The following is a 27,317-nucleotide window of genomic DNA, read 5'->3' as shown; positions in this document are numbered from 1 at the left end:
TGTCAACACAGTCCATGATAAAATTCCCTTTCCAGCTGAATCTGAATTTTGAGCATCCCTTTCTATCAGAGACAGAGTCATGTAAATGAAACGCAAAAAACAAATAGTGGTAAATACTCATCGGTAGTGACTAGACATTGGCTCCCTGGAAACAGAACAAGTCAGAGGGGTGCAAAAAGTTAAAAGCAATTTCGACCTTCTAGAGAGCAGGGAGGTGGAGTGGTTAAGTGTGCAGGCCATTGGAGGTTCAAATGCTGCTTTATCAGTCATTTGCCGTGTGACCTTGAGCAAGTTACTTACTGTCTCTGTGCATTACTTTTCTATCATGTAAAATGGGGAAAAAGAATCAGTCTCCTCACAGGCAGGAGTAAATGAATTAGTATCTGTAAGGAGCTGGTCAGTCTTAAACTGTGGTGGGAAGCCCAGCTGGGGGAATAAAAGAGGAATAAAAGAGATTATGCTAATCAGGATGGGAAGACTTCAGCATAAAAAAGATGCCACGGGTTTCAGGCAGCTTTCAAAAAAAATTTAAAAATACATATGTAATTAAATTCTCACAATGTAAAAATTTCAAGCAACATAGATAAAGTTTAAATCCCCTCGGTCACACTTCCTTTCCCAGAGGTGATTACTATTGTCAGTTTCATGGGATTGCTTCCCTATCTTTTTCTTTGCATGTGTATACATATGTATGTTCCTATAGAAATTCATGGCTTTGCTTGACGTTCTTTTTTCCCTTTTTTAAAAAAATACCAACATCAAATGCTCTGTCTTGGAGCTCTTTTTTTTTAAAGATTTTATTTATTTATTTGAGAGAGAGAGCACAAGTAGGGGCAGAGGGAGAGGGAGAAGCAGACTCCCTTGCTGAGCAGGGAGCCTGATCCAGGGACTCTGGGATCATGACCTGAGCTGAAGGCAGACACTTAACCAACTGAGCCACCCAGGCGCCCCAATGTCTTGGAGCTCTTTCCACGTCAGTGCTCATAGATTTATTTCATCTATGTGCTGCCAAATGTTTAAATGTAGGCATGTACCATGGTTTGATCATTCTTCAGGTAGTTCCTTAAAAATTATTTTCCTATTAGTTTAAGAGCAGTAAAAAATATTTATGTTACTGTCCTCTTTCTTTTTTTTTAAAGATTTTATTTATTTATTTGACAGAGAGAGACACAGCGAGAGAGGGAACACAAGCAGGGGGACTGGGAGAGGGAGAAGCAGGCTTCCCACGGGGCAGAGAGCCCGACGCGGGGCTCGATCCCAGGACCCTGGGATCATGACCAGAGCCCAAGGCAGACGCTTAACGACTGAGCCACCCAGGCGCCCCTACTGTCCTCTTTCTAAAATGCAGGATTGATCACGTGGCTGCAGCTATCCCAATCTTCAGAGGGTCCCTATTTCTCAAACCCTTGTGTTTCCAGCATAGCTTTAGTCTATGTCTTAGCCACTCGCTATGATCACCATTTCTGAAATAGGGCACACATTTATGCCCCCTTGTATCTCTGCTCAGCTTGGCAGCCCCCCTTCTCTGACCAGCCATCCATTCCTACACTCATTCGATGCTCATTCTAGCCTAAATGAACACCAGGACCACCCTTGGTCACTCTCCCAGCTGGAAAAAATTGTGTGTGTGTGTGTGTGTGTGTGTGTGTGTGTATGATTCTACAGCTCTTTGTACCTTTCTCATTCCTCCCTCCAGCAAATATTTGTCAAGTGCCTACTCCATCAGCCTGACTCCTGTCTGTCACCCTGACTTGGCTATCAGTTCCTGGAGGGATGAGATCATGTCTCATGCATAGGGGTTTCCAGGGAGAACAGATATCCTGGTTTGCCCAGCGTGGTTCCTGTCTCACCTGTTATCCGGGTGAAATTATTGGTAGTGCCCCCTTTCACTCTGGTTTAGATGAGAAATCATACCATCACTTTAGTTTTATGTACAATAGATGCTTACAATAACTGTTAATTGGAAAAAAGAATGGATACGGCAGATGAATGAATGTAATTTGCTTCTCACGTTTGGAGATGCCATCTTACCCTGAGCTGAAGCCTGGAGAGAACACACTACATTGTGGACAGGTCATTTCACCCTGGGCTCTGTTGCCTTTGAGGGGTTTATAGGAATCCTATAATCCCCAGACATATGCTTGCAGGTAGTGGGGCATTTTTGTTGTAAGGTTCTAATGGGCCACAGTAAGAAATGACTGGCACAACGGAAACATTTATGAATAAAAGAGCTGATGACCCGCTGGACTCGCGTTAGGAAGCTGCTTCTCAGACGGGGTAGTCCAGAGCAGAGGCTCAGCCGGTCGGTCTGGAGTCAGATCACCCCGGTGGGAATCCTGGTTCCGCTACTTCCTGCTGTGGAAACTTGAGCCAAGTCACTTCCTCCCTGAGCCTCAGTTTTCTTATCTGTAAAGTGGGGATAGTAACCCCACAGCTCTGTGGGGGGGAATCAGAGGCGATGAGGAATGTAAAATATCATATGAAATCATCTCTATTTGATCATTTTGACCTTCAAAACAGCTTTTCACATAGTTCAAGCTGGCAGGTGCCTGGCACGTAGTCAGTGAGTAAGAAATGGTGGCTGTTAACACCTCACATCTAGTTGGGCTGATTTTTCTGTTTCCATTGCCTAGCCAAACAGGCGTTTCTTTCTTTCATTCAAAACGTATTTGGGGCACGTGGGTGGCTTGAGGCGCCTGGGTGGCTCAGTCTGTTAGGTGTCCGACTCCTGATTTTGGCTCAGGTCATGATCTCAGGGTTGTGGGATCGAGGCCTGGGTCGAGCTCTGCGCTCAGCTCAGAGTCTGCTTGTCCCTTTCCCTCTGCTCCTCCTCCCCGTGAGTTTGCTCTCTCTGTCTCTCTCAAATAAATAAATAAGATCTTAAAAAAAAAAAAGTCTTTGCCGAGCGCTATGTGCCAGGAATTGCAGAAGGTAAGTAGAATAATCCTTGTAACATTTCCAGTAGCAGGGTAGCATGTAAGGAGGGCTCCAGAATGCAGGTCAGAGACTAGTCCGTAAGAGTCATCTGGCAGCATACCCACGACGGACAAAATGGGCCTTAGCTTATAGAGCGTGAGGGGCTGGGACACAAGCAGGCTTGACCTGAACCTGGCACTTTGCTTCCAGACTAGCTAGAGAAGCCCAGACCTTTGTTTTCTCAGAGATCAGGGCTCAAAAGGAGCCTGGGCTGCCCAGAGGTGAAGCACAAGTGAAAAGGCAGATTTCTCACATCAGCCAGCCTGGAGACAAGGCGGCAGAGCTGAGCTTTCTGCCTGGGCATGTCCTTTTTCTGGTTGTTCAGCTGGTGGATGAGATTCCACGTGCTGTCATTTGATGTCACTCACTATATTTAGTTACCAAAAATATCGCCCTCGGTCCCCTGGACCTGATGCCACTTGGGTGAAGATCCTGGATATGTAGCACTGGGCAGGCAGAATTCATCCCTGGCTGCTCTTTTGTTTTGGGGGGAGGGATCCCACTTCCACAAGCTTTTGGCTCTGCTGAGGTATGGATCAGGTCCCGTTTGGAATGAAGGGGCTGAGATAATGGAGACTTCAACTCCACTCACTGGGGACCTGCAGACAACATCCCGCAGTAACGTGTGGACTCGAGTTGTATCCCAGATGACAGTGAGGGGAAGGAGGCTAGAATCGAGGCGGTTCTATTTTCTATGAGGCTGGTGGGGGTTCTCATCTTGACAGTGGGCAGAGGTGGCATGGCCAAAGATACTCGCCTTGCTGAGGGAGAGGGCAGTTTTGGTAACACGGCAGCAGCTACACTCAGGCAAGAGGACCTTCTGGAGGGGCAAGGCTCTGCGCACCGGGGCCAGGGAGGGCTGATGTCTATTTTATGCTTCTCTTTTCGGTATTATAATAATAAACTTTTGTTAGCTATTGCAGTCAGACTAGCTGGACACTGGGGATTTAAGGAATGTGCCTACTCTTATAATTGGGCTCAGCCTGGCAGGGAAGATTCTAGAACTATGCTTTCAAATGTGGTAGCCACTTGTGGCTAATCTGAATGAAGATGTCCTACAAGTAGAAAATTTAAAATTACATGCGTGGCTTGCATTACATTTCTATTGGAAAGTGCTGTTCTAGAAGTCTCAGGGTGACTTCCAGCCATGCTGTAGGTGAGTGGCCAAGATAGGAAAGCACCACCAGGCTGGATTTAACACACCACCATCCCTTGGGGAGTCTCAGAAATTGGTGGTTGGGGAAACCCTAGCGAAGATTGTCATTGCTGTGGCTTGGGCCACCTTAGTTGGGTATAAAAGGGAAGCATGACCTCAGAGAGCTGGACCCACGGGTTAAGTCTTGGAGTATGAGAACTAGTGGTTTTCATTTTGCAGTCTCTTCTTAAGATGGCTTCACCAAAACATCAGTCCAGAAGTCCAAGATGGGGCTGAGGGGCAAGAAGCCCCCAGGTCCATTCCAAAGAGCTGAGGAGTGGCTTCCAGGCTCAGCAAGCAACTAGGTGGCTTTATTTTTGGGCTTCAGAGAGTTTGTTCACAAAGACCCTGTTAGACCATGGCTATGTAGTATGGATTTTTATACCATGGGTCAAATCACAAATGCCCACATGTAACAATTCCATATTATAAGAACATGATATGATCCAGAGCAGTGGACACTGTTGGTGCCCTACCAGATCCTCTTCTGGTTGTGAGCCCATTCCCCAGCTCCTGTGATTTTGCTGCTAACTGCAGCTGTGATCCTCTTTAGATGATTGCTCATGGGCCACTGGTGCCACCTTACCCATTCAGAGAGCCAAAGTCCCCATAGCCAATGACTGGCTGGTGCAGGTGTACAAAACTCTGCCTCCAGGTGGGACAAGTCTGAGCTGCACTTATGCTCCAGAGCTCTCCAGTGATCAGGCTGAGGCTACACCTCAAGTCACATTCTCATTCGGCTTCTTCCCTTTCCCTGTCCTGTACCCTTCACTTAATAAATAATAAATCACTTGTTCTCAATTGCTCATTTCAGGGTCTGCTTCTGGGGAACACCACCAGAAAAACACAGCCAGACTTTATTGTGCGTATTGGTCTTGACCTTGGGTGGTGGCCATGTAATACACATCCATTGAATGTGTGGGGGATTCCAAACTCTTGAGATACCTTTGCTGAGCCCTGACCTTGTGCCCAGAAGAGCAGGCGTTGCAAGACCAGAACAGTGCCTCTGTCTGGCCTGCTTCACTCCAGGCTGTGTTGATGAGGCAACAACAAACATCACAACACATGACTTCCCCTCTGATGGTTTATTTTATTGCTATTTAATTAGGCTCTTCCCCAAACATCTTTTGATCTCCATCATGGTCTCTCATCCAGAAAGTTGAAACTGTGCCCTGCTTCTTGCCATCTTCATGGCATAACCCCCTTCCCTCTTACACAAAATATTTCAAAATAAAGATCGAAACAGAAACTTAGTTGAGTTTTGCAACACAGAACTGTATCCTAGGCCTACATTTATAGAAAGTGGGGGGTGGGGAAGAGCGATGAGTCCATGGGGATTGGGGGAGGTGCACACGCTGAGGGTAGTCACACGAGGCAGGGTGGGCAAGCAAGATGGAAATATGAGTCTGAGTCCTGGACACTCCAGAATCATCAGAAATTATCAACTTACCGACGGGGAGAGTTTTAGAAAAATCTATAAACACGCACTGTCTCCTCATGGGAGGTGCTCACTTCCTCTTAAGGTGGACTAGAAAAAAAATGAAAGAAAATCCCAAACCCCACATTAACTTAATACACACACACACACACGACAAACTCTAAGTCTCCAGATGAACACTTTCAAATAGGCACTTGGTGTTTTCAGCTCTGGGGTTGCAGAGATCTGGGGCTTTGGCCCCCAAAGTCAGGGGCACAACAGCTTCTGAAGACTCTGGGGTCTGATCTGTCGGATGGTACTGGCCCAGGTGGGTGGGAAAGGAGGCCTGGTTGAAAAAGAACCCTCCACCTTCATCCAAAATAGTGATTTGCAGGAAGATCTGTGCTCTGGGCATTTCCTGAATATAGTGGGTTGCCGCTTCTAAAGAGCACAGCACTAAAAGGACAAATGCTGGCCATTTAGATGTGGACAGTGCATGTTGAGAACTGACCGGCTCCAGGAGGCAGGGACCAGGCCCAGTGTGCTACTGACCACCATATACCTCAGAAGCCAGCACTGTGCCTGGCGCTTAGTAGGCACACAACAAATGTTTGCTGAACGCGTGAATGAAATAACCCAAGAAGAAAATCCTGTTCTCCCAAGAATACAAATTTATAACCCTCTCATTGGCTATAAACTGGTTCTTTTTAGCCTGCAAAGTGGAATTATAATTCACTTATTCTCCTGACATCAGCTGGCCCTCAAGGAAATTTTTTTTAGTTGAAACCGAGTCTTTTGGGTTGGAGCCAGGGAATTAATCTAGTTATGTAAATGAGAGGGTGTTCAGCAAATGCGCCGGTGAACTTCCATGGGAGAGACAGTCTGTGTCTAAGGCCACCAGCTGGTCCAGAACTGGCTGTTGGGCTGGGGGCCAGGCCAGGTCCTTAGATGTTGGGTCTAAGGTCTGGGGAGAAGAGGTGGGTCTTTAACCATATCCTGGGGGCAGGTCTGAGCCTGGCTGATGGTGAAAAAGTCCCCATCTAGCTGCTTAGAGGGATGGCATCAGGAATAGGAAGTGGAGGCATGCGAGGAGGGGGGCCAGGGACTGCCCAGGGAATGGAGAACCAGGCAGGAGAAGGATATGGCTGAGCCCGGGCATCTACACCCACGGCGCTCTCAGGTACAAGGACGCTGGTCTGGGGGGACCCCCGCAAGCATTTGGGAGAGCCTGTGTCCACCAGAAAGATGAGGTATAAGGAGCATCTTGGAAATGGAGAGGTCTGATAAAATCCACTTCTGGGGAAGGTTCTAAGCTAAATTATTGGACCCTCAGGGAATGGGGAAGCTAGTCAGTGATGTCTACACTGCAGAGAGAAAGCCAAGGGGATCTGAGAGAGGCCGGGAAGGAATGAATAATTGCAGGCAGCCACCTGCACACCCCAGGGGAGCTGAATTTGAAATGATGACAGCAGTTCAAGGTACGTCTGGGGCCCCAGGGTCCCTTTCCGGGGGATCTACCTTGACCTTCAGGGCACGGTTGCCAGAGCTGGCGATCCCAGAGCCTCCAGAACCTTCTTCCCTTCTCCCTTCCTTCAATTGTGGACAATGGACTAAGGACTGTTCGGGGAATGGTTTGGGTACAGAGTTTTTGTTTCTTTGTTTTGCATGTCAGGGCTGTACAGACGCCAGCCAAGTGCACAGCTGTTTTCAGGAAGGACCGAGTTGAGACTCATCAGGGGTGACTTTGGTGGACGCTGGGGCCCTTCTGAGAGATGGCAAAGTACAGATATCCCAAATCCCTACCCCCTTCCCGGAGGCCTCCGGGGGGAGGGGGACAGTCCATGCCTTGTCAAGTCCTTGCCAGGCAGGGGGAAGCTCTTGGCGGGGGAGGGGTTGGTGCCAGGGGTCTGGAGAAGGAAGGGAGGAGAGACGTGCCAGGGCCCCTGTCGTGTCAGCCCAAAGCCCGACAGTTGTGTTTTCTCTTCTTGGTGATGCAAGTGCCTGACTTGGGCTTTGATCCCTGAGGTATCCACTTCAAAGCAAGCTGTCTCCGATAAGCTCGTTGCCAGCCACAGGACTACGTAAAAGTCCAGGCTTCCTCCTCCCCCAGGCTCCTTTGTTTTAGAAATCTTGGCTGGTTTCTAAAGCTGATCATTTGGGCTCCTTGATTTTCCTCGTCCTCGAGTTTTACATTCCTGCTTTTATGTTTTAAGTTCACCAATAAAGAAGGAGCCCGCAAAAGCCCCGGCCCCCACCCTCGACCCCCCAAAAAGCAGAACCCCAGGCCTGTGCCATCTCTCTCTCCCTGCGACTTTGCTGTGTGGCCCCAGGTGTGCCGCAAAATTTCCAGGTCCTGGAAATAATCATCCTTCCCCCCCCACCCACCCCAAGTTTCCTGACCATTATTGCTGAAGGGCGTCTTGCAATCCTAAGAACCACGAGGGCCGGTCCCGCCACAATCTTGGTTAGTGACAGGCTGAGACCCGCACAGCACAGCCCCCCCGCAGCTCAGGGCACCATGTGCCACCACTTGAAGGAGAAGGGCTTCCTGCGGACGTTGGTGCCGCAGTGCACCTCCCCCAGAAACTTGTGGTAGGCGGAGATGTCATCCACGAAGGTGCAACAGAGGCCCAGGGGCTCCAGCAGGGAGCGCACGTGCGTCTCCAGACAGCACACCTCCTCCACCTGGGGCCCGAACGGCTTAGGGATGCCCAGGTCCTTGTCAAGCACGATCATGTTCACCTGTGATGGGGGTGAGGCAACAGCTCCCATTTAATGAGCACCTACTACTCGCCGGGCCCTGTTCTAAGCTCTTGGGCATTCCTAACTCCCCTATGATGTAGGTGTTGCGATCATCCCCATTTTACAGATGAGGAAACCGAGGCACGGAGGGGGCACAGCAGCTCATACATGGCAGAGCTGAAGTGGAAAACCAGGGGACCTACCTCGGCATGCGTGTGTGTGTACAGGTACTTGCACGTGGTTATATGTGTGCGAATAGTGCGTGCAAGTGTGTATCAGTGTGTGTGTTCTAACCTCCCTCCGTCTCACAGAATATTCTCCTCTACGACAACAAGCATCCCTCCTGTCCGTAAAGGCCTTTTTTTAACTAGAAGGTACTTTCCTATCTGTTAAGGGAAAGGATTTCCCAGAACCCCAGGGAGGCAGCTAGGATGAGCATCTCACCCCTAGGAGGGAATGCAGCCCAGAAGGGTGAAGGGCCTGGGGTGGGTGGGAGAGGCCACAGAGCGGCTCAGCCAGGACAGGGACCAGGACCTCCTGAGTGAACAGCCTCAGCCGAGGGGTCCTTCTGGATCTGGCTGCCCCTGATCAGCCTAGATGAGGTTTGGGGCCCAGAGTGCCTCACCATGTTTGGGAAGTAGGCTCTGGCCTGGCGGTCCTCATCCATCTTGAACAGAGCGGGCAGATCAATGATGTCCTGCTCTGTCAGCCCCAGCTCCTTCTTGAGGATGTCACGGTTCCAGTCCAGGCAACGCTGGGTGAGGGGAGAAAAGGGAGGGCAGGCAAGTGAGGGGACACTCCTGCCACTTTGTCAACCCTGCTCCTGTCTGCAGTAGCAGACCCTGGGCCCCAGCACTCCAGGGAGAGTTCTAGCGCTCACCTAGCCCCCTTGCCACCTCTCCAGTGCCCCTCCCACCAGGGTCCGGTGACAGTGGTAACAGAGAGAGAAGACAGAAGATCACAGAAATCATGCTTTTAGATAGAAGTGAGACGGGGACTCAGAAGGTGGGATCCATTCATGGTAAACTTCCGGGAACTCTGATCCCCTAAAATACATAAAAATCCAGGGCGTATATTGACACTTGCATTTTTCTAGAGGGCAGCCTGGAGCTTGTGTCATATTTTATTTATTTATTTTTTAGTTAATTTGTTTTTTAAGTAGACTCCATGCTGGGCATGGAGCCCCATATGGGGCTTGAAATCATGACCCTGAGATCAAGACCTGAGCTGAAATCAAGAGTCGGATGCTTAACCGACTCAGCCACCCAGGCGCCCCTGCATCATATTTCAGAGGGCCCCAGATGTCATGGGCTCTAGACTCACAGAGCTCTTGGCTCTTTGAGACTGCCTGATATGCTTTCCTTCCCTGGTTTCCTGTCTGCTTCTGGCCTCTGCTGACCTGCACGCCTGCCTTTGTCCCTCCATTTAGCTTCTGGCTTTAGCACAGGAGCAATGCAGGGAGGCTGCACCAAATGCTCATGGAGGCCCTTCCCTCTGACATGTGCCGTTGGTCCTTCCCTCTGGAAGCCGTGAGGATGTGATCGGTGTCACTGGGCACAAACCCTTCCCTCCCAGGGCCCCCTGCTCCGCCCTCACCTGGAAGTACTGGTTCTCTTGCACGAGGCTCTCATTGGATAGAATCTTGTTGATGGTGATTCTCTTGCTGCTCATCCCGCCCAAGCCTGTAGAAGTCAGAGGTCATAAGGGACTGTCTGGCCTCAGGTACCCAGCCTGGGTGCTCCCCTCTATCAACACCCCCCCCCCCAGCTTTTGGGCTAACTGCTGGGAGGAGGGAGATGGAGCTGGGACAGGCTGGGACACGGGAGGGGAGCCCCCGGGAACCCAGGCCCCTCTGCCAGGGTGACCATGTTGCTTGGACCAGGGACGAAGGGGTGGTGCCTTGCTCTCTTTCTGGCCAGAGGGTGGGGTGGCACAAGTAGGTACCTGGCTCTCCCACCTGGAGCCTACTTCTAAGGGTAAGCAGCTGACCAGGTGAGGGTGGTGAAAGCAGGTACCCAGAGGTCACCCTTCTGTTTTCCAGACCTGTCTCATGCTCGGCCCCTGCCCTGGTCGCACTGCCTGCACCTACCTCCTAGTTCACACGTGGATTTTTGTTCGATTAGTGATACCTAACACTCATTGAGCACCTACTGTGTGACAGGCACCCTTCTAGATGTTTTAGAGGGATTAACTCAGGGATCTTTCCTGCATTTCTATGAGGTACCTGCTAGCATTAAAGATGGGGAAACGGAGGCACAGAGAAGGTAAATGACCTGTCCAAGGTCTCATAGCTGGTGGCAGAGCCCGCATGCAGGCCAGACAGTCTGATTTCAGAGCCTAAGCTATTAATAATAATTCTTCTTCTTCTTCCTCTTCCTCCTCCTCTTCTTCTTCCTCCCCTTCTCCTCCTTCTCCTTCCCCTCCTCTTGCTCCTCTTTCTTCTTCTTCCCCTTCTCTTTCCTCTTCTTTCTTTTCCCCCTCCCCCTCTTCCTCTTCCTCCCCCTTCTTCTTCTTCTTCTTCTTCCTCTTCTTCTTCTTTCTTCTTTTTCTTCTCCTCCTCCTTCTCCTTCTTCTATTTTGCCTGATCTGAGAAGAGTTTGCTGGTCCGTTGCACTTCCCAGTCTTGCAGCTTGTCCGTGGCAAAGAGATTGGGGCTGTCACACCCTTTTCCTGCACCATCTCCACACCCCACTTGGACCCATCTGTACAAAGATAATGGTTTCTATATCCTATGGGTAGCTTCAGGGTATGATTAGTATATAAAGAAGCCTCCAGAAAATCCAGACTCATGCCTGCCAATCCAAGGAAAAGATTTCCCATTGGTGGGGAATCAAAAAAGGACAGAGGGCTTAAACTGGCCTTGTCTGCTCTAGATACCAGTCACTATCAGGAACACTGCCTTTGGATCTGGCGGGCAGTGATGTATGTAAGTATTAACCAGCCCTAATAACGCGACTTTTGGGAGTAGGCAGATTGGAGATACCAACCTGAAAAGTGACACAAAGTAATGTAAGAAAAACATGTAAGGAAGAAATTGTCACGGCCTCTCTAACCTGGCTCACTGTCTCCACCTGACCAGCTTTCCCTCTTTCCATGATTAATTTAAGAGCACAGCTAATCCCGGTCAACATCCGTCCCAGTTAAGGGAATGTCTACATGAAGCAGGTAATTTCTCCCTCTGGGACTGACAGTCATCACTGTCTGACTCTAGATCATGTCTATCTACTCCCACTTTTCTTCCTGTCCCTAAATTGCGTCGTGTATGTTTTTCTCTATCTCCTTTTCAAGCTCCTTGTATATAGATCGCATGTCAGTTAACTCTCTTTTGGGTCTGGTGCCATTTAAAGTAGACGCCAGGGCCTAAAGAAGCATTTGGCACTGCTGATGATAATAAGGAGCAGTGGGTGGCTCGATGGTCCGGCTGACCACAGCGAGGGTCACTAGAGGCCAGGGCTCCTTCCCACCACGGTGACCTCACAGCCTGGAGCAGGCCAGACGCCCAGGGAAGGGGAGCTGGATGCCCAGGGGCAAAGCAATCACCTGCCCCATCCTCCTGAGCATCTCTCTGGGGGCTCAGCTCCCCACTCCCTGCCAAGGTTCCGTGGGCACTCACCTTTGAACATGATGGCCTCCCCGTGGCCCTCCCTCTGCTTCTCTCGAAAGAGCTTGTAGCAGGCTGACGTACTGGCCATGAGCATCCGGAATTCCTGCAAGAGGATGTCCAGAGGGACAGTGTCAGCAGAGGGGAAGGGGCCAGGGAGCACGAGGGAGTCCCTGGGGACTCGGAGCCCTGTCTGCCTGTTGTCTCAGGTCTCCCCATGCCGAGGGGCAAAGGTGGCCTGGCAGGGTTTTCTCTGTTTCAGGGGAGTATTTCTCACCCGTCCTGCTATAGAAATTCCTTCACCTCAGCAATGTCATCGCGTCAAAGCTCAGAGTCCAAAATGGCTTTGGACAGGGTGGAAGCGCGTCTCCCAGTGGCCAAGAGGATGGGCCATTTGCGTGACATTTCTAGGGTATGAAGTTGCAGCCATTCCTTTCACTTCAAAAAGTGAAAAAGCCCCAGACCCGTACCCCAGAGTTCTCTAGAGCATCACGGCAAATACAGTAGCCGCTAGCCCCGTGATTACTGGACTCTTGAATTGGGGCTAATCTGAATTGAGATGTGCGGTTAAGAGTAAAATGCACACTGGATTTTGAAGACTTGGTATGAATCAAAGAACATAAAATCTCTCATTTATATTTTTACATTGATTACATGTTGAAATGCTAATATTTTGGTATATTGGGTTAAAAATTTACCCGCCACAGCGACAACAGGCAAACCAACTTGAGCCTACTTCCTTCTTCCTCTATGCAGTCCACTCCCTGTAGAACCTGCCCCTGCTGACAAGAGCTGGTAGTACATGGGTTCTCCATCATCCTATTCACTCTAGCCTCGGGGGCCAGCTCACCTTGGTGCCCGGGATGGGGACGAAGGTCATGAACTCGTCCACGTGGCCCACGGTCAGCCAATCCGAGTAGAGCTCCACAGGTGCCTGCACCTGCTGGGCCTGCAGGAAGTCCCTCACCACCTTAGTCATCCTCCGACCGCCGGACCTGGCGCAGGGGTGGAGAGGAGGCAGCTCTTCAGATGCTTTCCCACTGTGCCTGCCTCACCAGAGGGCCTACAGGAGCTCAGCCTCTGCAACCCAGGCTGTATCCAGGGTGGCATCAGCAGAAGTCACGGGAAGGAGCCTGAGCCACAGGGCTGAGAGACCCTGGTACCGCAGGAAGGCATTTGAGCCCAAGGGGAAAGAAGGAGGCGTTAGCTGGAGCCATGGCCTCTACGAAGGCCACGGAGCCCAGCCTTCAGCCCTTTCAGCTCCTGAGGATGTCAGTGGATATAAAGAGACCAGCTTCTGTGCTCAGGGGTCCTGCTGGACTGCTGGAGGGGGCTAAGGCACAGGCATGGTTCCAAAATCTGCCCTAGCCCATGTGCCTCTTTGTTACATTAACTTCTACTTAACTTCCATCTTTAATCAGTTCAAGCGACACCTCCTCCAGGAAGCCCTTCCTGAATTTTAGACTCTCTGAGGTCTTTGATCCCTAGTACCCTTAGACTATTACTCAAGGGCCTCCCAGTGGCCAAGAAATTCCTCTCTGATTTGGCCCCTGCCTGGATCTGCTACCTCCTCTCCCTCCCTTCCTCTTTGTTCTACTTCCTAAGTTTGCTAGCCCCAAAAGGCTTTGCCCTCCCTGTTCCTTCTATTTGAAATGCTCTTTCCCTCTGATCTTCCATGGCTGCTCCCTTCTCATTCAAGCCTCGATTCCCAAGTCATTTCCTTAAAACCACAAAAGCTGAAGTGCACCTGCCGCATCATTCTTTACCATGTAACCCTATTTTACCTTCTTCATTGCAACTTATTAGCATCCAGAAAGGTCTCATTTGCTGGCTTCCATGTTGATTTCCTGTACTCCTCCCACCTTAATTGAAAATTTCCCAAGAGCTGGGTCTTTGTCTGCTTGGCTCACTGATGTATCCCTAGAGCCTAGGAACAGTGCCTGGCAGAGAGAAGGCCCTCAATAAATATTTATCTCCAAGGAGCCCTCCCTGGACTCCCCAAAGGGGTTAAGGACCCCTCTTTGGGTTTCCCTGGCTCCCTATCATTCTTTCTATCACTGTATATGGTCCTCCCTCCCCACTCCCTGCTGTTTCATGTCTGTGATCTCCACTGTCTCCCTGAAGGCGGGGGCTGGGTTTCAGGTTTAGAATGCCATGGCTGGCACTGGGCTTGGCACTTGGCTGGGGCATGGGAAATACCTGATGAATGGATGAGTGGTTATTGAGTGGAGGGAGGAGAGGAGGTGGGCAAATGGGCACTGCCTGGCTAGTGGCCTCCCCCCAGAAGGTAGAGCATCCCATGTGGCTCAGAGGGACTTGGTGCCCAAATCCTGGCTGATCCCATGTATGCAGGTTTCTGGCAGCCCTTTTGTGAAATGAGGACCCACAGTACTCACTCTTTCAGTGACTGTCCTGACCAAGGAAGAATCTGCCTTTTCATTGGGAAGAGGGTCACCTGGGGAGGGAGTGATGGTGTTGTGGACAGGCCAGGGAGCCAGGGACTCATGCTTTGGGGCAGGGCCGTGTCTTCTCAGCCCTCTTTTGTGTATGGGTCACCCCAAGGACTTGATGGTACCTTCCCACTCAGCCTCTTTCGGTTACCTTCTATGGATTCCTTCCTCCCTTCCCTACCTGGTTTAAATCTCATTATATACCCTCCCATTTTGGGAAGAGCTATTTATTTAGTTTTATATCAGATCCTAAGTCATACTAAGATATAAAGGCTAACTTGGTTTTATTTCTAAGAGTGTCTGTATCTTTTCAAAGTCACAGAAGGGGTTCATTTTCCCAGCCAGTCACTCCATGTGTGAGCAACCCAGGCCATTCCTAAAGAGAAAGAGTAACTTCTCCACCCCCACTTTCCCCAGCCCCACCCTGGCCTCTCTTACAGAGGAAAGCTGCTCCCGATGAGGATCCGGCCCAGGGGGTATGTCTTGCCGTTCACAGTCACTGGTGGACTGACCTCCAGGTTCCCAAAGGAATCAAGGCTGGTGACAGGCTCAAAGAGGGGCTCCCGGGTCACGTAGCCAAAATCTGGGCCCTGGGCAGAGGGCACACACCCATCATTAGTCTCCTGTAGCCAGAGGTCCTTAGCCCCGGGTCAGCCACCCGCTGATGACTACTCTTTCACCACCTTCGGTCTGGCCCTGTGGGCACTTGGTTTCTAGGGGGTCTTCTTATTCCCACTGAAGAGCAAGGGGCAAGGCACGGGGAGGCTGAGTTTGTGGGCAGGTTGGTGTGAGGGTGGGCCTACATGACAGTATATAAGTGTGGATTAGTGTGTGTGTGCACTGGGTCTTTGTATGTACCTCTGCTTCTAGACACAGAGACATTTTGATGACTTCACGGCTAGTTCTCATTTTGTGCTGTTGACATCCCTGCTCATCTCTTTATTTATCTGACCCTCAGTTTCCCCATCTGTAAAAGAGGTGTCGGATTTGGTACCAGAGGAGGGCGGTAGATTGTATCCTTGTTCCCAGAGATTTGCTGCCCTCTTCCCAGGAAGAGGATTTTGCATCCTGAGCCATTGCTGGTGTGTGGCATCTCCCAGTGGAAGGAATAGAATTCCCCACCCAGTGTTGGACTCGGTCATGTGACTAGCTTTGGCCAGTGAAATGTGAGCAGAAGTGACGCATAAGATCCTCTGTGTGTGTCTGCCAAAGTGTTCTCTTCTCCTTGTGCTAGGAGAATGGCATTTCCCAGGCTGGGGCTGTTCCTGCAGCCTGGGCTCTAGAATGGGGAAGGCACGAGGAACCAGGGCTGCAGACAACCGACCAACCGGCAACACAGAGTGCAAGCGAGAAATGGACCTTTGTTGTTGTCAGCCACTAAGTTTTGGGGGTTGTTTGTTACTGCAGCTGCACCTAGTAAAAGCTGACCAATACATGCAGGAATGGCAGATATGTAACATATAGACCATCCCAACCCATTCCCAACCACCTGTATTTGTTCACTGAGTCCGCAGAGAGCCTCAGAATCCTTCTTAGAACAGAGCTCCAAAAAACTAGAGTTGGCACACAATATAACCCCAGGGACCTTTGAATTTTAAGGTTCCTTTCAGGATTTTTTGGTGAAAAAGTAGGGCGCTTGCTTGGGAACTTGCACTGGGGCTGGAACTAAGCTTGTCTGACAAAAATTCTTGTTAAAAAATCCCCTGAGGTGGGAAGATGTGGCTTAATCTGGCCCAGTGGAGAGGCTCAAGGGATAGCTGTGCCCAGTGACATGGATGGCCACAGCCTAGCGCTTTCTCTCCCGGGAGTCCCAGATGGCAAGGTGTGATTTGCTGGAGGCTGGGGCAGCTGGGCTTTTGGGCATCACGCAGGCGGGCAGGCACGCAGCACAAAGTCGGGCCTGGCCCAGGCCCCCAGGAACAATGCAGCCCGGGACCTTGGCACCAGGCCAGCCTGGAACACTGAAGGCAGGTAGTGACCTGGGAAGAACGTGAGAACAGGAGCTGGGAGGCCTCGGTTCTCAGGCCTGCGGCAACCGCTGCTGGGGGCCGGTTTGACTCTACCCTTCACAGTGTGGGAAGACGCGGACAGTCCTCACCTAGGACAACGTCCAGGGCTGTGGAATGACAACTGTAATGGGGGCTAATAATGATCATTGTATTAGGTGCAGCAGGACGTCTTCTAGGTGCCTTCAATCTTCACAATGATCCTGCGAGTGGAATACCATTTCCAGCCCCATTTACAGATGAGCAAACTGAGGCTTGAAGAGGTTAAGTGGCTTGCCCAAGGTCAAGGGGTGGAACAAGATGCAAGGCCAGGCTCTACCACCGTCTCCCTGTGGTGAGGGCTCTAGGTTAGGGAAGGTTCTCAGGAAGTAGATGTGAGCCTATGAATGTTTCCAACTCAAGCAGAGGCTGCCCTGCACGTGACCTTGGGAAAAGCCCCTGACCTATCCCAGTCTATCCCAGTCTCTGCTTTGTGCTCTGTCTGAGCCTCCCCTGCCTGTTCAAGGTGGAAGGTGAGGATAAAAGAGGCAGGTTTTGGTTCTGCCCTCACTGCACCAGTGGTTACGGGCATCAGTGGGAGTGGTAATGGCCTATAGAATCAGGGGGTCAGATTGCTTTCAAAAACACACACAGACTGAAAACCACAGCTTCAGTGAGCTTTGAAGTTGGAACCATGATTTTCGACAATTGCTTAACTATAATTTTCCTCTTTGAAACTGATTTTTCTGCAAGTTGGGGGTGGGGCAGGGGCGGGAGCTGCCTCTTTCCCATAGTTCCCATTTCCTACGAGAAAACTCTCCTATGAGTAAATTTTTTTATCCAAGGGATCGAGAAGTCTTGTCAGGGTGCTTTTCACTCCTGCCTTCCAAAGTGGGTGATACTGATAACAATAGTGCATTTATTGAGGACTTGTGGTGGGCCAGGCCCTGGGGTAGTGGTCACACTTTCCTATGAGAAAGGTCTCCAAGGAAAGGACCATGGAGGTCACTATCCCAACTGACCCATTCGGCAGATGAGGAGATGGAGGCTCTGGGCAACAGACTAACTTGTTAAGGGTGCCCCCGGGTCTCCTGTCCACTCTATCCTGTAAGAGTCCCCAGGATCGTTCCCTCACCCCCCCACCCCAAGGTGGCCCTCAGCATCTCACCAGAAGCTGCTTCACTGGGAAGTCCTTCAGGTTTCCATCTCGGGGGGAGTCCAGTACCACGGGGAAGCCTTTGTGGGGGGCCTCTATGTAGCCAAACTCAACTTCATCCTGTGGGGACACCAAGGAGAGCCGTCAGACGAGCCAGCCTCCCTAGTTCTCCTCACTAGCAAGCGATGGCTGGGGCTCCTTACATAGCCTTCTTCAAATAGTCTCTGCATGCTCTAAGCATGTTTGTACTCCTATCAACCCCATTTCTTAAAACATAATCAATAACATCCTATGTACAATTTCCTGCAAGTAACACCTTAATTTGAAGTGCATTCTGTATTTTTAGGTTGGCTTCTTTTTTTTTTTTTTTTAAAGATTTTATTTATTTATTTGACACAGAGAGACACAGCGAGAGAGGGAACACAAGCAGGGGGAGTGGGAGAGGGAGAAGCAGGCTTCCTGCTGACCAGGGAGCCCGATGCGGGGCTCGATCCCAGGACCCTGGGATCATGACCTGAGCCGAAGGCAGACGCTTAACGACTGAGCCACCCAGGTGCCCCAGGTTGGCTTCTTTTTAGCTGTTGTATAGTACTCCACGGTAAGGCTATCCCCTCATATGGTTACTCAGTCTCTCCTGGGGGACAGTCTTTTGCTACTTCAAGAAGCAATGCTGCAGTGAGTTGCCTTATACATTTGTCTCTGTGCACATGTACACGTATGAGCTGAGAGCAGAATTCCCATACATGGAGCTGCTGGGTGCCAGGGCACTGATGTTAAGCCAACTCTTCTTGCCTGAGCCATGGGCCACATCCCTCCCAGCCCGCAGTGCCTCACCTGGATCCAGCGGTCACCTCGGTTTACATACTGGAAGCAGACCTTCAGTTCACAGTTGGTTTTCTCAACCAGGTTCTTCACCTCTTTCAGAAACAAGTAATTGTCCTTCATGCTGAGAATTTCGGGGAAGAGAGGGAGGACAGGAGGAAGGGTGAGGAGGGACGAGGGCCAGTCCAACTGAGGTGGCGACAAGCAGCTTTCACCTCTGGGTTGTGCTGGGCAGATGAGGCCACAAATGTGTTCATAGTCACCTTTGTGAAGGCTGCTGGAGACAAGGCCAAGCAAGCACCTCCACTCATGGTGTTTGCCAAGGTCACGGACACATAAAACAAGAAGGGAGACTCTTCCCCACACCCACCCAGATTTTTGGAGAGCTGTGTCTAATCCCGAGGCAGGGGATTGGCCCAGGGCCTCAGGGTCCCACTTGTCATGGCCAGCATTCATCTGCAGGGACTCCTTTCCCTTGTTTCTCATCTTGCTGCAGCTGTCTAGCACATAATAGGTGCTCAAAAAAAAAAAAAAAAAAAGAAAAGCTGCATAAGATGAGCTGAACATCCATTGCATAGGAGGTTTCCAACCAGATGGTGCGGGCCAAGAATGAGAAAAGGAATGATAGCTATTTTTTAAAAAGATTTTATTTATTTATTTAATTGACAGAGAGAGAGAGAGAGAGAGAGAGAGAGAGAGATAGCAAGAGCAGGAACACAAGCAGGGGGAGTGGGAGAGGGAGAAGCAGGCTTCCTGCCGAGCAGGGAGCCCGATGTGGTGCTCGATCCCAGGACTCTGGGATCATGACCTGAGCCGAAGGCAGACGCTTAACCAACTGAGCCACCCAGGCGCCCAGGAATGATAGCTGGTATTTTTAAAGCACAAACTGTGCCAGGACCTTGGATTAATACTTTGCCTGCTTCATTTAATGCCCACGGTGACTCTGTGATGTCAGCATTTCACATAAACAGAGGCACAGAGAGGTCAAGTGAGTTGCTCAAGGTCACACAGGTGGTAAGTGACAGAGCCAGGCTCTGAACTCAGGTCTGTCTGCCCCTGAAGCCCCAGCTTTAACCACTCTGCTGCGCTGCCTTCCTGAGCCCTGGCCATTGCTTACCAGCACACGAACACCGACACGGGAGGCAAGATGTTGGGGGTCATGATCCACGGAGCAATCCGGAATATCACGGTGTCCGTGAAGATGGGTGTCAGGGGAATCTCCTGAGCGTGGGAGAGGGGAGGTGATCAGAAAGTCTGGTCAGGGTACCTTTCATGCCTGCTTTCTAAAGTGGGTGAAAGCGATAACCATACTACATTTATTGAGCGCTTGTGGTATGCTAGGCCTTGGGGTAGCACCACACGTGCCATTTCATTTCTGCTTTACAGCAACCCCAGGGGGTAGATAGTATTATAACCCGTGTTTTACAGGTAGGGAAACTGAGTCACAGACCTCTAGCCACAGACCTGTTTCATGTGGTTAGTAAGGGGCAGAGCCTGGATTTAAACCCAGGTGGTCAGGCGGCTGCCCCCATACTCTTAACCACTATCGGATCTTGCCCCATCAAAGTCCCCTTCCTGAAACCGGCCTGCAAGATGGCCGGGCCAGCCCTGCACCTTCTTCTGTCTCTGCTTTGGGCACCTTGCCCTTTTCTACAGGTGAGCATTTTAATGTTGCTTGGGGGAATTTTGCTTTGTCCAGATTGTTCTTTAAGGAAAGGTTCAGGGAGCTTGCCTGGAACCTGAGGGAAAATGAGTGGATTCCGGGGTTCCTTTGTGTAGTTGGCTTTGAACAGCTACAGGAAATGGGCACCTGCCCTTGGCAGAGACCATGGGGCAGGTGGGCCTAGGGGCCTAGCTGGCCTTTCCTGCCTGGGTCTGCTTTGTGAGTCTCTGTTGGTGCCTGCTGGAGGGGCAAGTCTGAGGCCCTGATGGCCAGGCTACTCCAGGCACAGGTGGGAGCAGAAGCCCTCCCCCTGTCCCGTCCTGCCTTTTCTGCCTCTCTTCTTCTGAGGGACTCGAGGGCTCTTTGTGAATGAGGTCTTACAAGTTTGGATGCTCACAACCGCCGCAGAAAGCAGAAACTTCTGCTGTCTGTCTTACAGATGGGGAAACTGAGGCACGGGGCGTAAATTCACCTGCCCAATGTCTCCTGGGCTTGAAACTTGGCAGTCTGACTCCAGAGCCCGTTCTCATAAATCTAAGCCAGATTCAGCCTCACCTTCTGCAGACCCCACTGTGTCCTGCCTCCAAAGTACTCTGAAAATGACAATGGGGAGGGGACTCTGTGTTGGGGAGGGCAGCCAGGTCCCTCCCTATATCTGAGCAAAGCGGGGTGGGCTCGAGAGGTGGGAGTCTGGGGGCTGCAGTCTTTGTGACGAGAGGTCCTTGTCAGCAGGACACACTCTAAGTGAGGGGGGCTTCTCCTCTAGAGGGGCAGGCGCTCTCCTTCCTGTCCAGTTTCCCAAACCAAGAACAATGGTGAGTGAGATGTCTGGCCGTAGGGCTGGGGGCATGACTTGGGCCTGGGATTTGGGGTTCAGCCTGTGGTCAGAGTTGGTATAATCCGCAGTTAGGGTGAAGGGTCCGTCCGGGGAGGGAAAAGCAGGGCATATAAGTAGTCGATAAATCTCACGTGTGTGGCCTAGTTTGCTCCCTGCACTAACCACTGGGGATCTGTGCCTCAGAACTAGGCCCACACTGCTGCAGGGAGGAGGGCAGACCAGGGCACAGATGTGGGGATGCCAGAAAACCTTACCCGCAGGGAATCCTGGGGAGTAGGTGCAGCAAACAGGAGGATCCCTAGAGCATAGCCCAGAGGAGCCTGGCAGACAAGTGCGGGTGGTCGATGCGGAGCAGCTGGATCTCCAATCTTGGCCTCCCCCCCCCATGCTTTGAGGGGAGTGGAGCATTGTGGGGACCCCTGAGAGTGGCCCTCTGGAAGGCCTGGGAGCCCTCACCTTGGCCATGTATTCCAGCAGGCTGACGTGGATGGAGACCAGGCCTGGGAAGCCCTCGTCGGGAAAACGCAGGCCTTCGACAAAAAACAACAGCTCCGCGGAGCCGCCCGTGTACTTGACCACGTGGTAGAGCTTCCGCCGGCCCAGGATGTGGATGTAACGCTGGCCGAAAAACGGATCTGGAGGGAGAAGGGCCCACGTCAGGCCCCCGCCCCTGCCAGGGGGGTGTCAGTGGGGTGGGGGACAAGATGGCCGAGTCGCTTGTCCTCTAGACACAGGGAGAAAAGCACAAGCAGAAAATGCCACCAGAAGGGCCATGGCCCGGTCATCGTCCCAGCACTGCTGTGTGCTCGCCATGTGGCACAGCGAAACCAGACCACCTCTCTAGTTTCTGGCTTCCTCGTCTATAAAATGGGCTAACGCCCAGGGATAGCACGGGTGAAATGACAGCAGGTGAGGACTGAGCACCGAGTGGTGTTGAGGAAGGATATTATGTTGCTGCTTTACAGATGAGGAAACCGATTCTCAAAAAGGAGAAGTGGCTTGCTGAGCAAGCGGCCAAGCTGGGGCTCAAATTCATGTGCAATTCTGAAACTCAAGCTCCCCTCCCCTTCCATACACAAAACACCAAGGTGCCCATTTATACCCCAAATTCCTGTCCGTATAACGGAAGCCACAGTGGCATACAGCCCCGCGCATGGTCTCTGGTTGCACCGTCTCGTGGCTGGGAGGAAAGGCAGGTTTCCCCAGTGTATCTGCCCCACTGGAGTCCCCCAACTCTTTCCAGTGCTGTTCCCTCTGCTGGGAATATTTCCTTTCCTTCCAGGCCTTGATTTGGGTCCCTTCTGGGAATGACGCCCAGAGACCAAGCCACGGACTCTGTGTGGAGCTTCTGTAGCCTCCATCCTTGCCCATCACAGCCCTTCTGAGTGGGTATGAGCTCAGTGTTTAGTTGTTGGCCCCAAGAGACTGTCACCTGAGGGCAGAGACAGGCCTGGCCGGGCCCAGTGCCAATGTCGCACAGGTTGTGTTTAATAAATGTCTACCTAATGAACCCATAGCTTCCACACCACTCCCTATGGGAGAATTTTCAGGCCAGAGCAGAATTACTACTCTGTTCCCAGCATGGGCAACCTCTGGCGGGGGGTGGTGGTGGTAGTGGATAGAAATGGTCAAGATGCTATATTTATGTCGGAGAGCAGTGCTCAGCCGATGATAAGATAATGCCAATGTGGGAAGTGTGTAACATGGGAGAGAGCTCGGGCAGGTTCCTGGGGTGGGGAGTGGGGGGAAAGGGAGGCAAGGTGGGGAGCATGTGAGCAGAGGAAAGGAGACTTTGAGATGCCCTTCGGGGTGGCAGAGGTGGGATGCAGTGAGGAGAGGAGATACTTGCATTGCCAAAAGGCATGGAGGGAGGACAGTATGCAGTTCCAGAAGGAGTTTCTTTATGCCCTGCAGAGCTGGAAGGGCAGAATCAGGCTCGGCTTAGTACTCATCGTCAACAACAATGGTAAGGGTTAATGACTAGTCACCCGCGGATCAGTCCTCGTACAAATAGGGTGCATGATTAAAACTGGCAAATTAAATAGAGGAACCTCCGAAGCCCGGGCTCCGGACAGCTCCTCACGAAGGACAACATGCTCAACTGGACCCTGGTTACACGTCTTGTTGAGGGCACGTTACCTTAGTGGTTATGACTTCCAGAGTCAGAGAGACCTGGGTTCCAATACCGTTCTGGCTTTACAAGCAGCAAAACCTCAGGGAATTCACTTAACCTTCCTGAGCCTCAGTTTACCCGTTTGTTAAATGGGGATAATAACACCTAGGCCACAAGGTCATTGCAAGATAAAATGACACATGGGCGCCTGGGTGGCTCAGTTGATTAAGCAACTGCTTTCGGCTCAGGTCATGATCCTGGAGTCCCGGGATCGATTCCCACATCGGGCTCCCTGCTCAGCTGGGGGGTCTGCTTCTCCCTCTGACCCTTTGCCCTCTCGTGCTCTCTGTCTCTCATTCTCTCTCAAATAAATAAATAAATAAAATCTTTAAAAAAAAAAAAGATAAAATGACACAGCATCAGTAACTTAGGGAAACCCAGTAACCATGGGTAACCATCATTAACACAGCTGGGACCTGTAGGTATCAGTATTACGAGAGCCCGTGAATGAGTTGGCACATCCCTTTCTGCAAAACTTATGGCCTTTGTGTTGAACGGCTTATGAACAGAAGGCAAAGAAATAATACCTCACCTCACCTTCCCTTAGATGGGCCCAAGAAATGAGGCAGATAGACTGATACTTTGGATGTGCCAAGGAGCTGACACAGAAGGTGAAGTCCTTCTCGCTCAGAAACAGCAGGGTGCACCCTCAGGAGATCCTAATTGCTAAATAAATCCAGATGGATCTGCAGAATTAAAAAGTTCTCTTCCAGGCATTCAGGCTACACTTGAGCTGAGGCTCAGGGGAGAGATCTCAGGCCTAGAAGCTGACTTGTCTTTGCAGAGATCTCCAAAGCTTCCCCAGGAAGCCGGGCGTTCCACCCGGGCCTGGGGAGGGAAGGGGTCTGGCCAGGAAGCTGAGTCAGGTGGAAGGACACGTTCTTGCTCATCTGCATGTAATTTTCTTTTCTGTTTTTGAAGATTTTATTTATTTATTTGACAGAGAGAGACAAAGCGAGAGAGGGAACACAAGCAGGGGGAGTGGGAGAGGGAGAAGCAGGCTCCCCGCTGAGCAGGGAGCTCGATGCGGGGCTCGATCCCAGGACCCCGGGATCATGACCTGAGCCGAAGGCAGATGCTTAATGACTGAGCCACCCAGGCGCCCCTGAATGTAATTTTCTCCCTCTTGTGGCCTGCGATTTACACGTGTCTCTCTTTCTGGCGCTTGGGCTCAAGGCGGATTGATTCCGTGGTGGGAACAATGCAGCCATTGTCCCAAGCAGCCTCCTTCCCCTGCCCCCAGCTCGGTGGCCAGCTCTCCCTGCAGGAGCCAGCAATGCCCTTCTATTGAGCGGCCCACATGCCCCGAGCTGGGCCTGCCAGCCACCCTGACCTCTCTTTGGCCCCATGGTTTATGGTTTGGCATAACCCTTCTGGTCGCCTTGGAGCCATTCCACTTCCCAAGCAGACTCCTTGATGGTGTGACCAACCGTCCTGGTTTGCCCGGGACTGAGGGTTTTCCCAGGATGGGGGATTTTCAGTGTGAAAACCAGGGAGGTCCTGGGGAAACTGGGACAAGCTGGTCACTGTCTTGTTATAGGAAAAGGTCAGGCCCCGACTTTGGGATCCTGGGGCAGAATCTGAGGCTGAAACCCAGACACCTGTGTCTTCTTAACAGCACGGAGGACTTCTGTCTATTGCAAGGATTGTAATTCATAATCATCAGAATAATCCCAGCCAAAGCAATAAGTGCCATCTCTAGAGAGCATTCCAAGGGCCGGCTCCTGCGCCCCAAGCCCCGCAGGACAACAGCCCAGATAAGGCAGACTGGGGAGCGGCAGCATCTCAAGGTGTTTGTCTGCTCAGGGCCCATCTCGGATGGCAAGTGAGAGGCAGGGATGCGATTACGGGGCCGGAGGGCAATCCACTCCCATTAACGAACAGAACCCTCTAGATAACATCCAGGTGTCCCTATTAGCAACATGTCGCATGTCCCAGTTCAATGCCATGGACGAGAGGAGCAGGTGGAGGTTCTGATGTACCAGTCCCGCCTGCCCCGCTGGCAGCCCCATCCACCGCGGTTACCTTGGGCTGGACGGGATAAACATCAACAGCTCCGGCCCCCTGGGGCAGCACAGCCTGCCTGACTCTGGGGACATTCCAGCCTGTGGGAGGTCACTGCCAGGGCCCAGAGTGGATCAGGAGGACTGGCCTTGGGTGGTAGCTGTCCACTGCTGTCCGGGCTAAATCACTCCCTGCGGTGAGGGTCCGGGGCCCTCATGACCAGCTCCTCATGGCGACTGTCCTGGTTCTAGCGGGCCTTTCCCCAGAGGGGTGCCAGAGATCCTGGGCCCCCCAGACAGCTGGGCGCACAGGGAAGCCCCACCCCGCATCATGGCAAATTGCAAAGCTAACTATTTTGCTGAGAGAGCTTTTTAATACATAAATCAGCTCTTGACAGTCTCTTGCTTAAAACCCTCTAATGGCTTTCCACTGCTCTCAGAATAAAATCCAAGCCCACTCTGCATGCCCTGGCCCCTGCCCAGCTCACTGACCTTGACTCCAACACGACTTTGGGATCCTGGGGCAGAATCTGAGGCTGAAACCCAGACACCTGTGTCTTCACCTCTCATCTCCCCCTTTTGCTCCTCTAACGTTCGAGGCTGGTCCACTCCTCTCTGCTTTGTGCGTGCTGTTCCCTCTGCTTTGAACACTCTTCCCTCAGCTCATGAATGGCTGGTTCTTTCTCACTGTGGATTTGGGCCTCAGCTCAAACGTCACCTGCTCAGAGAGGCCTTTCTGGACCGCCCGGGGCCAGCGATGCCTCACCTCTGCCCCTGAAAGTCCCTCGTACTTGGTGGGTGTCATTTTCTCCATTGTGCTCCTTATCATGTCTCCCTCCCTAGACCATCACCTCTCCCCGGGTGGGGTGTGATTGCAGAGTTCATTGCAGGGGACCCCAGCGCTGAGAACAGCGCCTGGCACGGGGGGCTCAACACGTATTTATGTGGACCTCAAAAGCCCTTCCTCCCCTGCTTCATGGGGGAAGAAGGAGCTCTGGGTTGTACATAAACTCAACTCACTACCAACTCCTTTGAGGGAGTAGAGGCCTATCCCTGGGGCCTCCTGACTTCAAGGGACAACAGTGCTCCCAGTGACCATTACTAAGAGATGCGTCCTGGCCCTCTCCAGTCACCTGCACCTGCAGCGTTCATAGCTGCTGAGGGGGGACTCTGGGGAGTGTGGAGGGCAGAACTGGGCCCCGGGGAGGTTAGCTCCGTGGGCACCAAATAGATAGAAACTTCCAGAAGGGCTGCACTGGGGTCACTCACTCTCCACGTAGAACACGCCCACTTTGTCCGAGTCAGCCATGGAAATGTAGAGAACTATCTCGTAGCCGGCAGGGAGGCGGTCAGGGCCTTTGGTCCGCAGGATCATCTGGGACATGTCCTTGAGGTCTGGGGAGGGGGGGATGCAGAGGAGGTTAGAATTAAGAGACATGCAGCTACAATGTGGGCTCAGGAATAATCGTTACTTTTCCAACTGGGACAGAAAACCCCACACATATGTATTGTGGGAACTGTAGAAAAGCATAAAAACTGATTGTCTTCTCTGAGACCATGACCTCCTGTAATTTTTTGGGAATTTCCTTCCAGTCCTTTCCCTATGTGTTTGTGTAGGTGTAATTCCTGTCACAAAACATGGTTCCAATTGAACTGCATTAATAGTTTTATCTTCTGTATTTTAGCAAGAGTAGATTTTTTTTTCTTTTTTTTCAGAGAGAGCCGAGCCGGGATGTGCAGAGGGAGAGGGAGAGAATCTTAAGCAAGCTCCACACCCAGTGAAGAGCCCGACACAGGGCTTGATCTCACAACCCCGAGATCATGACCTGAGCCAAAATCGAGAGCTGGATGCTTAACTGACTGAGCTACCCCGGTGCCCCAAGAGTGGATATTTCAGTCCACCATCTCCAGGAGACCGAAGGTCACTCCCGCCTCAGTCTTGGCCCAGCCCACAATGGAGCATGGGTGTTTCCATTGCTCCTCCCCACCCCCCACCCTAAAGGTGGGTCCTGCTGGCACCTTCCTTGCTGTAGACCTTCTCATCGTTCAAGTCCTCCTTGGGCAGCCAGGGCGTGTCTCGGTCACAGTTCACCAGCAGGATGGCCCCCTGGCCCTCAGGGCCCCAGGTCCAGGATGCCTGCAATGTCAGGGAGAGGGGTCAGCGCCTTCTTGTCTACCTTCTGGCTGATTCCCAGCTCTGCTGCAGACCCCACAGGACACCGAAGAGACAGCCCCAGGATGAGAACAAAGAGCAGCCACCACGCATCGGGGCAGGGGTGACTTGGCAAATGTGAAC

General features: G+C 51.6%; 1 protein-coding gene across 2 annotated transcripts in view; it reads right to left on the bottom strand.

Moving 5' to 3' along the window:
* Nucleotides 1-5,241: 5,241 nt before the first annotated feature.
* PADI2 (peptidyl arginine deiminase 2) overlaps nt 5,242-27,317 on the bottom strand; it is a 44,235-nt gene continuing 22,159 nt past the window's right edge. For both annotated transcript variants that reach the window (XM_036066980.2, XM_036066981.2), the window contains 12 exons: nt 27,041-27,158; nt 26,291-26,416; nt 21,302-21,480; nt 19,462-19,565; nt 18,357-18,468; nt 17,535-17,642; nt 14,820-14,971; nt 12,782-12,926; nt 11,944-12,037; nt 9,927-10,012; nt 8,956-9,084; nt 5,242-8,330 (listed from right to left, as the gene is read on the bottom strand). In XM_036066980.2, coding sequence (XP_035922873.2) covers nt 8,097-8,330; nt 8,956-9,084; nt 9,927-10,012; nt 11,944-12,037; nt 12,782-12,926; nt 14,820-14,971; nt 17,535-17,642; nt 18,357-18,468; nt 19,462-19,565; nt 21,302-21,480; nt 26,291-26,416; nt 27,041-27,158 — 1,587 coding nt within the window. In that variant the 3' untranslated portion in view covers nt 5,242-8,096. The remainder of the gene's footprint in view (nt 8,331-8,955; nt 9,085-9,926; nt 10,013-11,943; nt 12,038-12,781; nt 12,927-14,819; nt 14,972-17,534; nt 17,643-18,356; nt 18,469-19,461; nt 19,566-21,301; nt 21,481-26,290; nt 26,417-27,040; nt 27,159-27,317) is intronic.

The sequence above is a fragment of the Halichoerus grypus genome, chromosome 5, assembly GCF_964656455.1.
Source record: "Halichoerus grypus chromosome 5, mHalGry1.hap1.1, whole genome shotgun sequence".
Lineage (NCBI taxonomy): Eukaryota > Metazoa > Chordata > Mammalia > Carnivora > Phocidae > Halichoerus > Halichoerus grypus.
The sequence above is the reverse complement of the archived record's forward strand: the minus strand, read 5'-3'. Positions and strand labels throughout refer to the sequence as shown.